General features: G+C 33.3%; 2 protein-coding genes across 2 annotated transcripts; one reads left to right on the top strand and one right to left on the bottom strand.

Moving 5' to 3' along the window:
- Positions 1 to 3,419: 3,419 nt before the first annotated feature.
- Positions 3,420 to 6,806, top strand: LOC139856113 (uncharacterized). Its single transcript, XM_071845347.1, has 4 exons — positions 3,420 to 3,513; positions 3,700 to 4,092; positions 4,558 to 5,453; positions 6,294 to 6,806. The coding sequence occupies exons 2-4, from the start codon at positions 3,799 to 3,801 to the stop codon at positions 6,541 to 6,543; spliced, it is 1,440 nt and encodes a 479-aa protein (XP_071701448.1). The 5' UTR covers positions 3,420 to 3,513; positions 3,700 to 3,798; the 3' UTR covers positions 6,544 to 6,806.
- Positions 6,807 to 8,521: 1,715 nt separating this feature from the next.
- Positions 8,522 to 9,256, bottom strand: LOC139854046 (uncharacterized). Its single transcript, XM_071843372.1, has one exon. It carries the CDS (start codon positions 9,254 to 9,256, stop codon positions 8,522 to 8,524), a length of 735 nt encoding a protein of 244 aa, XP_071699473.1.
- Positions 9,257 to 14,194: the final 4,938 nt, after the last annotated feature.

Here is a 14,194-nt window from a genome sequence, read left to right as displayed (position 1 = left end):
GAGAATATGTGGAGGATTAGCGCACCGCTAAGTGAATGGAATCTATCTAACAGATATAGCTTAAGCAACACACAAGCTATATACTAACAACAACACTTGCTAACTACCAACTAGCACACAATAAGACAATACGAGAATCGGCGGCTTGTACGAGCACACGACTCCCAGCTGATCGGGCCTGAGTCTACCGATAGTCCCTGCTACTCAATTCACAGTATAGTTATCCAGATGCAGGGGGTGCATCGTTCACACTATACTCCACAATTAGTAGCCTATGGACCCAACCTCCCCTAGGCACGGTTGACCTCATACGGACTCTAACCTCTCCTAGGCACGGTTTCGAGTCCACAGTCTCCCTAGGCCCGACTGGTGCCATTCACACAGTGTACACATAATTCACATACAACATCAGGCAAACGATATTATTCTATCATGGCAATTCCTACACTATACATGGTAAAAGAGTCAACCACAGTAGCATGATATGCTACTTAAACTCTATCCGTAGATAGACCCACTCATCAATTACCAGCAACTGCTCAGTTATTATTTCTGAGCTTCCTCCTTATCCTTATCTCCTGAGAACAGCAAAAACCAAGTTAGAATAGTGATCCCATCAAGATTAGACACACTGACAACGAATTATAGCAAATTCATAAAAAATGCGTCCGCTAAAATTTTCATGCTTAACACTTATGCACTTTCAAAATTTACATCCTGAACACCAAAATACAAACGGGCAGCATAACGGCTAGAAAAAGGCACTTTGGTAAAACTTTCTGCCCTGGACACACAGTCGGTCGACTGTCTCCTCAATCGGTCGACTGACATAGACAGTCGGTCGACTGTAGACACAACCGGTCGACTGACTTTCCCAATCGGTCGACTTATTTGGTATCACCACAATCGGCCGAAAGTCGAACTCAGTCGGTCGGTTCACTAGCCAGTCGGTCGGTTCACCCTCAGTCGGTCGACTGTCGTCCGACAGTCGGCCGACTGTGTTCATCTTCCTCAGAAACTGAACAAAGGCTACGGACTTCACGATGAAATCCTCAAATCTCGATCTAGAGCTCGTCTTAAACACCAAAATTGACCACAACTTGTTCACTACTTGTTATAGACTCAAAACTCACAACAATTTGACCATAACAACACTTAAATCACTTGTTTTGACACAAATTCAAGCTTTTTACAAAACTCACACAAAACCAAGAATTTAACAACGAATTGAACACAAAAACACATGTTACTTACCTTGATGGACTCAGTAATCTGTAAGAAACAAGATGGTATGAACAATTTGAGCTCTAGAACACAATTTAAGAATTAGGGTTTGAAGAGGTGGAAGTTAGGTACGGGAGTGAAGAATGAATTTTCTAGAAATGGGAAGGAAATACAGTACACTAGTCTCTTAGTTGGGTTTAATTCCCACACTGAGCAACACACGGGTATTTACCAGTTATCTGATATCTTTCGCACAAGATTAGGTAACCCAAACGAGGTCCAAATAAAATAAACAAACCTGTTCTGGGACCCTTGTCACAAACTGGACACAACACAAATATAATAAAATACTAATTAAATAATTAAAATAAAAAGCACTAAAGACTTAGCACAAACCCTAAGGGTAAAATAGTCCACTTACAACTAGCCCGGGTTTCAGTCTGTTACAAAGGATATGTAATTTTGTTTTCATGTAAATAAGTCATGAATGATTACTCATATTTTTGTAATTTTATGAGATATTTCATGCTAGTTGCCAAATGATGGTTCCCACATGTGTTAGGTGACTCACATGGGCTGCTAAGAGTTGATCATTGGAGTGTATATACCAATAGTACATACATCTAAAAGCTGTGTATTGTACGAGTACGAATACGGGTACATACGAGTAGAATTGTTGATGAAACTGAACGAGGATGTAATTGTAAGCATTTTTGTTAAGTAGAAGTATTTTGATAAGTGTATTGAAGTCTTTCAAAAGTGTATAAATACATATTAAAACACTACATGTATATACATTTTAACTGAGTCGTTAAGTCATCGTTAGTCGTTACATGTAAGTGTTGTTTTGAAACCTTTAGGTTAACGATCTTGTTAAATGTTGTTAACCCAATGTTTATAATATCAAATGAGATTTTAAATTATTATATTATCATGATATTATCATGTATGAATATCTCTTAATATGATATATATACATTAAATGTCTTTACAACGATAATCGTTACATATATATCTCGTTTAAAAATCATTAAGTTAGTAGTCTTGTTTTTACATATGTAGTTCATTGTTAATATACTTAATGATATGTTTACTTATCATAGTATCATGTTAACTATATATATATATATATATATATATATATCCATATATATGTCATCATATAGTTTTTACAAGTTTTAACGTTCGTGAATCACCGGTCAACTTGGGTGGTCAATTGTCTATATGAAACATATTTCAATTAATCAAGTCTTAACAAGTTTGATTGCTTAACATGTTGGAAACATTTAATCATGTAAATATCAATCTCAATTAATATATATAAACATGGAAAAGTTCGGGTCACTACACCACACTTGACTAAGATGATGCCAACCTCGGTTGCTAGTATCGGTGCCGTTCAATGGCGGTAGCTTTGGCGCTATCAATGGCGGATCGATACTAGCGGTCTAATGTAGACGGGACGATAGGAGTATTTTTTAAGGAGTATAAAACTATTTTTAATAATGACTCTATTAATCGAGACAACAGTAAGCGTCGATTTATTGACGAATTGACTGTTGCTTAGAGTCTAAATTGAACTTCGGGAAGGGAAAAATTGTCTACATCTTACATTCTCCATACTTCACTTACGTGGGATTGAGTTGTTGTTGTTAATAAACTACTTTTAATGTATATTTTTCTTAAATAGTCTTGTTAAATTAGACCACTTGTATCGGGGTCAAGTGACTGGGTCACTTGCCCATGTGGACACCGAGAAACGCCTCCTTCCTCCCATATCCGTGTGTCAGTTTAAGCGTCTTTTAGGCGTTAGTTAGAAAGTGGTACTAAAAGAAACTTGTGTCACTTGTTTATTTTATTTTTTTATTAATTTAAAAATATTATTTTTATCCTCTTTTAATACTTAACCCAATTATATTTTAACACATCATCACAATACTCCTAACTAACACCAAAAAGAAACACTGCCACTACTCCATTCAACAAAGAAACACGTCCTACTCATCCAAAAAGTACAAAAAGACAAATAATACCAGCAAGAAACGGCTTAACCAATGCAAGTGATCTTAGGCGGGTGAGAGTACTCAAAAGGATACGATGTGACTGATTAATGTATCTCAAGATTTTTTTATGTTGAAAAAATCTCTCATGTGACATATATATAAAAAGACCTCATACCGTTCTTCATTGTAGCAAAGTGAAGTTATACGGTCCGTCGTACTTGGCCGGAAAACATTCACTATTGCCATCAATAACCTTCTATACGTGTTACAAAAATAATATTTACAGGTAAATAGATCACATCTTGATGGCCCATTTCGTTAATTGATTAATTGGTTTCTGTTTTATGATCCGATATTAATGCGTCTTACATAAAAAGTAAATGTGTGTTTATGTGTGTTGTAATGATTGTATTCTTGAGATTTGTTTATAATTATTGACTATTGATTTTTGCTTAATTTTTACTCTTTTCAGGTTTGAAGGAAAGTTATGATCACTTTATGTTTATTGGATCTATAAGCTTTCATTTTTCCAATATTCATTCCCATTATTAATTTTAATTCCTTCAAAAATATGGGAATTAAAATGGTGAATAAATGTTTCGATATGTCACCTTATTCAATTCCTCCTTACTCCCCTTGTTGTTCATCTTCATCATCACAAACACTAGCTTCAGTGATAGCTTTACAATCGGTAAAATGGCAAATAGGTGTTCACCAGTCAGCAATATTCGGGTTGAAACTGAAGAATTCGGAGTCATCAAGGAAACATTTTACGATCAATCGGGCCGTTTCAGCAAGCTTAAATGCAGAGTCTTCTGATGAAGAATTTTCCAATAAGATTCAAGAATTGGCTCTCAAGTTTCAGGTTTACTATAATTTTAATTGCATACATAATTGTTTAAACGAGTAAACGGATAAATTTTTCCCTATTTAGGCTATCCGAGAGACGAGTAATTTTTACTCTGATATAATTGGCCTGACCGGATCATCCGGTGACCATTTTCGACTTTTTATCTGCTCCTTAGTTCTTGGTTGTTTTTAATACTTAGTTGAACCAAATAACTTCTAAGTTCACCTGCTTGATCTTCAACTTGGTTTCTAGAATGATGAGTTGATTTTAATTAGGATTTTGCTAACGAGAACTTTAGGACTTTCGTTAACGCGCATTGTGTTGTACAATTTAGTAACCGTCACTTTATAGTCAATATATAACCAATATGTACAACACATGCTCGTTAACGACAGCTCTAAACTAATACAGCAACATTTATTTTTTAAATTCATACTAATTGAATAATAATTTTTTTTTTTAATTCATGCATTCTATTAGGTTTCGGATGACATGGAAATTGAGGAAAATTACGACGTGGTAGACTGGCCGGGCGATATGATACCAGCGAGTATAGAACGAAAAGCAAATAGTGTAGATTTGCCATTTTCGTTACGAATTATAAAAAAGAAGAAACAATGGCAAGAGGGATTAATACTAGCAACTGAATCCGCATATTGTTCAGTAAAAAAGGCGTTTTCATCAATGGTGTTTATAATTCGAGAGCTACAAAGCTACACACTTCAAATGAGGGAAGTATTGTTCTACGAAGATTTACAAGAGGTTCTTGTTCGAGTTCAAAAAGAAATGAACGCATCGTTTGTTTGGTTATTTCAACAAGTTTTTTCTCAAACCCCAACTTTGATGATATATGTCATGATCCTTTTAGCAAATTATAGTGTCCACTCGATGTCGAACAACTTCGTATTCGCGTCTACTACACCTCCGATGGTGAGCATACACGAATCGTCAAGCGTATTTGATTCCACGACAATAAATAAATATACTACTAGTACGTCGAATAATGGTAAAACGACGTCGATAGGAGGAAACAATGGGGGAGGGGGGAAGTCACCGGCCGTTGCTAGTGGGACGGACGGTGATGGGTCGTTGGGTTCAATGATACTGAACTCGACAATTTCGGGTCAAGAAGAAGAATGGAATGGGGTTGTGAGTGAAGCTGATAGGAGAATGGGATTAGATGAAATTGGGTTGGATCATGAGGTAATGAAAACATTTGTTGCTCCGGTTAAAGTGGAAATTGAGGAACAAGATATGCAAGATTATTATAAAACGGAGTTGGTCTATCAAACGGGTTTGTTACAAGAACCCGATAACCCGTTACTTCTTGCCAATTATGCTCAGTTTCTCTACCTTGTTGCACGTGATTATGATAGGTACGAATTCTTTTTTTTGTTTTGTTATTTATTACGTACGACTTTTAAAACTAATATAATAGTCTTTAAATACATGTCTATTTTTCTCCTCCTTTAATAGATTAACACATACATTAACTTTATCACTCTAATAACAACATGAGTCATGTTATATTTATTTTTATGTGAAATGTATGATTAATAATTAAATATATAGAATAAATAAAATTTATAATAATGGGTCAATTTTATTTCCCTCTTATAAAACACACAACATTTGCGGGGCTATTTATAATATATCTTTCCAAAAAAAAAAAAAAAAAAAACATTATGGGTCATGTTAAAAAGTAAGGCTCTTGATTCTCAATTTACCCCTAACTTATTTTTCATTTAGAGAAAATTATGCAAAAATTATACTGTCATTATCCTGTTTTATAATTTACTAATTATAATTATGCTTTTTAATAAATATTACTCCGTCCGTATTACTCCGTCCGTAGTATATAATATATAATTTTATTTTATTGTCGACACTTATTATGAGAATTTACATATATTATAACACATGCTTAGTTTTTTTAGTATGAATGCAAAAAAAATCTCTTTCGTCTTCTTTTGAGTGGGGCTTTGTAAATGTGTGGTTGATAGCAACTCGTTACAAGCAAGTTGTTAAATTTCTTTTCTATTTATGGTCAATTTGCAAACACAAACAAAACATTATTTTCTTGATATTTATTTATTTGTCAATTCATGCTTACCAGGCCCTAAACTATTCAACATTTTAATTAATTGGTTACTAAAGTATTCTACATTTTAATTGGCTACTAAAGTATTCTACATTTTAATTGGTTAATCAAACAGGGCAGATGACTATTTCAGAAGGGCTTCCAAGATCGAACCTAAAGATGCGGAAGCGTTAAATAAATACGCAAGTTTTCTATGGCAAATTCGCAACGACTTGTGGACTGCCGAAGAGACTTATTTGGAGGCGATTTCCGCTGATCCTAACAACTCTTTTTACGCTGCAAATTATGCCCATTTTTTATGGAATACGGGTGGCGAAGACACTTGTTTCCCTCTTGATTCAGAAGAAACCGGCGATTTTGTTTAAGTTAACCACCATCAAAAGAAACTCGGGTTCATAGGAGCTTGGATAGTTTGGATAATAACTACCCAAGTAACGTGAAGGTGGTGGTGACAGAGGTGGAGCTTGAAAATGTAAATAAAAAAGTTCTAGTTTTGTAACACTTCCGCCTAAACAAAATGTGATTTTGGAAGGGCTAAAAATCTGTAATTAAATTTTGTTAAAACGGAGTATCAAATTTATATAAATGAATTTAAATGAACGAAAGAACAAGAGTTCACATTTCTATGTTGTTAAACGTCGTTCTAAGTTTAAGCTATTATAGATTCCTATCTATGAAAATAATTTAAAATGGTTTAAAAAAGATTTTTACATGTATTGAGTACTACGTATATCTAGATATACAATTTGAGCTAGATGGTTTTGACGCGTACAAATAAAAGTCAAATTTAATTTCACGTGATTGAAGAAAAGTGATCGCAATTTGCGAGTCCTCTTTTTGAAAAGTAGTAATCTCCCAATACATATCATGATATACTCTTTTCAATATTTCCAATTTTTTTTTTGAAGTTTGATGGGTTCTAGCGGTTGATGGACTACCTCTTTTATAAAATTTTTTTTAATATATTATTCTCAATAGCTATCAAAACACATATATATTTAAAATTTTGAGCCCTTAAAAAATTATGTGTTCTGAACGGTTGTCCATCTTACCCTTGCCTAAAGACGTCTGTGGCAATTAATCAAAGAAGATTGTATTTTTTGGAGTACGCATTTCATTATGTTTTTGCGGCTTTACCGAAACAGCTTTCTTTTTGCTTCTTCGAAAATGAAGAAAGATTGTTTATTTGATTCTATTCGTAATTTTTCCTTTTGTTGGCTTAGATATAGAGGAAAAATTGATGTATCTTGGAATTCTTGGCTGATTAAGCCGTTGTAATTTTTTGTTATTACTCTCTAGCGCCTTGTTAGGGAGATTCAATAATAAAATTCCATTTTTGCTGGTAAAAAAAAAATTATGTTTTTGCCTTCATTTTTTCATTAATTATGTACACTCCGTAATATTATTTCTATATTTATATTTACAAGAGTATAAACTACGAATCAGTAACTATTCTGTTAAATCAATTACTACGTATAACCGCTAGATTTACAATTATGTAAGAAAGAGAGCAAACGCGTACAGCTTTAGATATTTTTTTTACTATAAAGACAAAGTGATATGATAGCACATGAAGAACTAGAAATGGTACCAAATGCAATAATGGAGGTACGGTACAATAGAAAACGTGGAACTTGCATAAGCGTCAATACAAAGAGTACCTAACTACCAATCTAAGTCATTGAACAAGATATTAATGGTGTATGGTTAAATTTGTCTATTTACCTTGCAGTTAGAAAAAAATGATTGGAAAATGCCGAAACTCAGTTAGCCACGTATTTTTGATTAAAATTACTCTTATTTTTCGAGTATATTCTGAATATATAGAAAATTTTATCTGATTACCCTAAAGAGAAGTTTATGTCGTAATCTCACGGCCATTAAAACTGCATTATGCTATATGCTAAAAAAATTATTACTTTCCAAAAAAATATATATTGTTGGTGCTTAAGTAATTTTTTTTTTTTTTTAAAAGCAAAAAGTATTATTATTATATCTGGATTGTATCGTTACAATTCCCTACATTCATCTATACAATGATATGAACAATATCGATACAATTGGGAAAGATTGGAGTATAAACTATAAAGTAAAAGTCGGGAGCGACGAAGCCTACTTAACATTATGAGGGAACGAACTTGAAAGAACAAGCACGGAAGGATGAGACAACCGTACCGATCAAGCGGCGACAAAGTTGTCAAACAACAAACCCATTTAATCTACCCCACATAAGCTAAATAGAAACTGCGAGCACTACCCGATTTAAGTAATGTCGTGTTAACCGATTCCCATGCGATTTGGAGGCGATGCCACATAAAAGGAAGGGTTAAGGAGCCATTGATGTCATTCAATAAGTTTTTTCTTCCGAGATCGGTTTGACCAGCTAAAACTTTGAGTTTGAATCTCGGAGATAATCATAGCGGGATTCCACATTTTATTTGAGAAGACTTTTAGGTTTCTATGTTTCCATATAATATAACAAGCAATCCATTTAGTAGCTTGCCATAAGGAAGATCCAACGGAGTTATGTGAGAAACCTTGGTCGGTGATGATGGCACCATTGATGTCGGAAATTGTTGTGTTATTTTGGTTCCACCAATTAAGCAGTTGTGCCCAAATTGAAGACACATTAGGACAATTAATCAACGCATGGTCAATGGTTTCGATACGGTGATCGCATAAAGGACATAAGATGGTATGTAGATCAATTCCTTTTTTGTCAACTTCACTTCTAACTGGGATTTTTAGTTGAATGACTCTCCATGTGAATATGAAGACCTTTTGTGGAACGTATTTGTTGCGGGGAAGTAATATGTTTCGAGAGTGGACGCCGTACTTAAGTGTATTAATCAAATTTGACAATGATGATGTAGTGAAGATGCCGGATGCGTCAAGGGAGAATTTCCATGAATCGGGGCGATCCGAAATATTTATGGATGATATTAAATTAGTGAGTTTGGTAAGTTCATCCAATGCCCGACCGCTAGGTGTTCGAGACCAATCCCAAATTCCGATTGAATTGGAATTAACATTCGATATTCTTTCGGCAACAGTTGCTTCTTTTTGAGATTCCAACATGAATAATCTATGAAATAGAGTTTTGAGAGTTTCGGATCCGATCCATATGTCATGTCAGAAACTAATCGATGTGCCATTACCGATGCACTTTGAAATCGATGATGTGAAGAAAGTGCCTAATTTGTCTGCGACTTTTCCGGCTTTGATAATCTCTTTCCAAATGGTGCGACCTGAAATATTCCTGCATAAAACATTAGTATCCAACCCCCCCCCCCCCCCCCCCCCCCCCCCCCCCAACCCCCCTCCGGCCCATAAATACTTTTTATGATTTTTACCCATTATGCATTATGTTCATTTTTGAAACGCCACCACCATTTACAAAGGAGTGATATGTTTTTAGCAAAAAGAGACCCCACGTTTAAACCTCCATTTTCATATGGCAGGATAATCTGATCCCATTTAATCCAATTAATGTTATTATCGTTTGAAGAAGCTCCTCAGAAAAATTTCCGTCTTTTAGATTCAAGTACTTTAAGGATAGCGGCAGGTGCATGGAATAATGAGAAGTAGTATAATGGGATACTACTTAAGTATTCTACTATATCTATCCTAATTAGACGTTTGATCTATTATTTATATATGTTTTAAAATAATTATCTGCTTTAATATCATTTATTTTATTAATGTATCATTGGCTAAGTATACCATTATGATCATGATTGTCCAATGATATTGTAATAACTCTCTCAATTTACCTTCATACATTACTTTCAGTCATAAACTTTTTAAAAGGTCAAATTGACAGTTATTAAATATATTAAATCCAACAATAATAAAAATCTATGAGATATTTATTTTCGGAACGAGAGAATGTGATAAAACGAACTCGTGGATATTGTCTATCGTGGAAAATCTAGGACATACGGCGTATTTTGATTGATTTCAAGATATCATTGGTATGTTATCTTACTTCATTGTTTATTTATGCGAAATTTTCACTAAGCCTACATTTGTGTTGTAAAGTGATACAATAAATTACCATTTAGAAAATTCTCTCTAACAATATGAATTACTCTAACTCATCACACGTTTAAAAATTCTTATAAATTATCTACTACTCTTTCACATTATTATCTCTTTTGACTTTTATTGAATTTAAGATATATTAAAGAATTGTATATTATGCTCCTAATTGAGATATATTAATACTAATTTCTATAAAGGCAAAGAGCAGATTTCATTAAAACTATGTTGAGTACATACTAAGCATAGAGGATTATGCTTGCTACCAATTACGGATTAGGTGAAAACTAAAATTGCAGACTACTGCCATGAAGACCAAATATGCCTATATCAGAACCAATACTCGACAGAAAGAAATAATCGTACTAGATCAAAGCGAAACTCAATAGAAAGTCATCATCCAGCTACATTAGCCATGGTCATCAACCAAAGGGTTAGCTAGCCACTGATGCCAGTCTAACGAATGCTTTTTTGAACGATTAGATATTCAATGAAAGCTTTTAACTTGAATTTCATTGAGCGCCATAAGGACATTCCAACTAGTCCTCCCGAAAATCTTTGAGTTACTATTCTTCCAAATAGTATACCCACAACCCATTCAATGGCTTGCCAATTTTTTAAGGCATGGTTCAAGTTTGAGGATCTCTTATTGGCAAGAAACATTTCTTCGAAACCAGAATAAGCTCGGTTGTTTAAATTACACCAACGAAATACACGATCCCATAATTGATTTGCGAATGGGCAAAGGAGAATAATGTGTTCCACAGTTTCCAAATCATTGTTGCAAATGGGGCCACGAACCGAGTTAAGGTCAATACCACGTTCGTCTAACTCAACTCAGACAGTTAATCTTTTCAGCTTTGTCCTCCTGATGAACAAACCAACCTTTTGAGGCAGATAGTTGTTACGCATTGTAGCAGTGGATTGAGATGAAAGTTGTAGGATTTTTTCGTTTAGAATCTCGAAGAAAAGATGGGTTATGAAAAGTCCACTATTGGGCATTTCCCATGTCCGAGAGTCTGCTTTGCTGCTCGAAAAAACAAAGGATCTCATGGTGCTTTTTAGTTGTTATAGTTCCGTTGTTATTCTTCTAGTGGGGAGTCTCTTCCACTGCCGGTTTAATTTCCACGTCGAACCATCCTTTACCATATGATTAGACACTAATGCATTTTCGTTAGCATCTAACCTAAAAAGTCTTTCAAATTTTTCGCACAACAATTGATTATCAAGCCAAATTTCCTTTCAAAATAAGGTATTATTCCCGCTGCTTACATTCTTTACAAAAGAGTTTGCGAAATCGATATTTCACTTCATTAGTTATGTGTTTATGAGTTGAATAGAGTGCCAAATCGAACCCTTTTTCCAGGGAATTACATGATTAAAACTCAACCCCGTCCCTACCTTAGATGCTTTTAACAAGGGAGATGATAAATCCAACATGATTTTTACTTCTTCCAACATCATTTCATTCATCTTTCCCAAAATATCCTTCAATAAATTACAACAAAAAGTTTTAAAATTTTTACATTAGTTTATCATTAAGGGCATTTTAGACCATTTAAGTGGAAGAAGTAAAAATAATGTTGGATTTATCATCTCCCTTTTAACAATCTTGACCCAAAACGAATTGTTTTCAATACGAAATCGCAAACATCATTTTTCCATTAAAGATATGTTTTTTGCTTTAAGTGACCTGATCTTTAGTCTGCCCCATACGATGTAAGAATAGATTCCCAATTAATCCAACATAATTTATTAAAATTAATAGTCATATTAATTACAGGATGTTATAATAAAAAGTAGTCAACAAATTAGTTGTTATATTGAATATTATATTTCTATTTTCTAATAATAAAAAAGTATAATTGAAACTTAATTGTTTTTTTTTCTGTTATTTAATAGTAACGAACAACATTTTTTTCCGTTCCTAAAACTCCAAGTAGCCCATAACATTGTAACCATGATCCTCGCGATTCGATCTCTGTTACTCTTGGTAATCTGTAATGTCCCGATCCAACTCACCAACTCACCATGTATCTGTAAGGTCACTCAATCAATTATACTCCAAAATTTTATATTTGTATTGTAATAATAAACTATCAAAAATGTTTAATATATATAGCGAAACTATAACGATTTCTAATAGCAATGCACGAGTCATATTACTATTTAAACAACATTTAAGTTATCGAGCAAAATCATTTTCCACAGCAACGCGCGAGTCGTATATTCACACATTTATAACTAATTATACCTTTGCTTATCTCTTAATTATATATTAGTTCTTGAAGTAGTATGTTACTTATATAAAAACTATAAATTTTAATTGTGGGAATTCTAATATATTAAGTATATGTACCTTCAAGCGTTTTTCCGCTAAAATAATAACATTCATCACAAAGTATCTTTTTTAAATGTTCATATTTTCATGTGATCATAATGTTAAAAAAACTCAAAAAAAAAAAAAAATATACTTCTCTCCACTTTCATCCAAAAAAGTGATTCCCTCTTGATGATGACCCTATATATATATATATATATATATATATATATATATATATATATATATATATATATATATATATATATATATATATATATATATATATATATATATATATATTGGGGGAACTTGAGCCCGAATACAGATAGGACGGTTACAAAAAATTAATAAATTTTTCATTAGCAGCGGGGTAAACACTAATACAAACCTTATTTTTTAGTAATCTTTTTATTGGATATTTTTTAAAATCCGGCTGGAGCGGATACCCCTATCTGTCCTAACTAACCTCCGCCAAAGAGTTTTGGTTATTAGAACGCTAAATTTATAAAACTTGTTTAAACATGCTTAGAATAGTTGCCTCCTTCATACTCAAAAGAGTTTTGGTCATTAGAACGCTAATCTTGGTTAATCACATGCTAATGACACCTTACTGTTTTACCCCGTTTGATTTTTAAAGGAAGAAATGTTTTAAAAAGTATCTATTAACTTTACTATTTTACCCTATTTGATTTTTAAATTAGGAAGAAATGTTTATATACTATATCTGAACTGTGTGACAGACATCAACACAAGACATTTAATTTAGACATGTAGAATTCAACGATATTGGTTGAATCCGAGGTGGGATCATATTGAGTTTCTTAAAGTTGTGGACTAATTGGTTTGGTAATTAGGGCCAAACAGAAGATGACGACCAAAACATGTGAATGTAGACGGTAACATTTACCTACTTGCCATTCATGTCTCTTCCATAGTCCATACTTCTTTTGTGCCATTTGCATGTGCAAACACCGCATCATTACTACTATAAACATCTACATTCCCTGTTTCGATATATACGTTGAAACCAAGTAGAAACGTTAAGAATCTATCTATTATCAATTATGCATAACTCAAAGTGTTTTTGATGTAGCTGTGTTGATTTTGCTAACTAAATGATAAAATACATGCATGGTTGTTAGCAATAACTATTCTAATCTTTACATCTGTATGTTCGCATCTTCTAGTCACTAAATTAATAGCGATTTGGATTGAGTGATTGACTAATACACATACACTATCCATCACTCTCAAGGATTTTTTTTTTTTTAAATAGTAATTTTATTTAAGTCACTTTAAAAAATGGAAATTTATCTCAAAAATGGTAAAAACGAAGTTTGAAACTTCGGTTTTGCCAAATCCGAAGTTTCAAACTTCGGGTTTTTTATTTTTTTCATTTTTTTTACAAAAAAAAAAAAAATAATAATAAAAAAAGCAAAACTGAAGTTTGAAATTTCGGTTTTACTTTATTTATTTATTTATTTTTTGCATTGCAGTTGATACAAGTGCATATAACCCAAGCCCCACAGCAGCTTTTATTGCTAAATAAAAAAATAATAATGTGGTCATCTAGTTTCGAACCCGTGACCACTCGGATAAACACCCACCTCCTTAACCACTCCTCCATTTCTTCTATTCTGTTTAAGTTACTA

The sequence above is a fragment of the Rutidosis leptorrhynchoides genome, chromosome 6 (assembly GCF_046630445.1).
Source record: "Rutidosis leptorrhynchoides isolate AG116_Rl617_1_P2 chromosome 6, CSIRO_AGI_Rlap_v1, whole genome shotgun sequence".
NCBI classification, from domain to species: Eukaryota; Viridiplantae; Streptophyta; class Magnoliopsida; order Asterales; family Asteraceae; genus Rutidosis; species Rutidosis leptorrhynchoides.
Note: the sequence above shows the minus strand (reverse complement) of the source record. Positions and strands in the feature narration are given on the sequence as shown.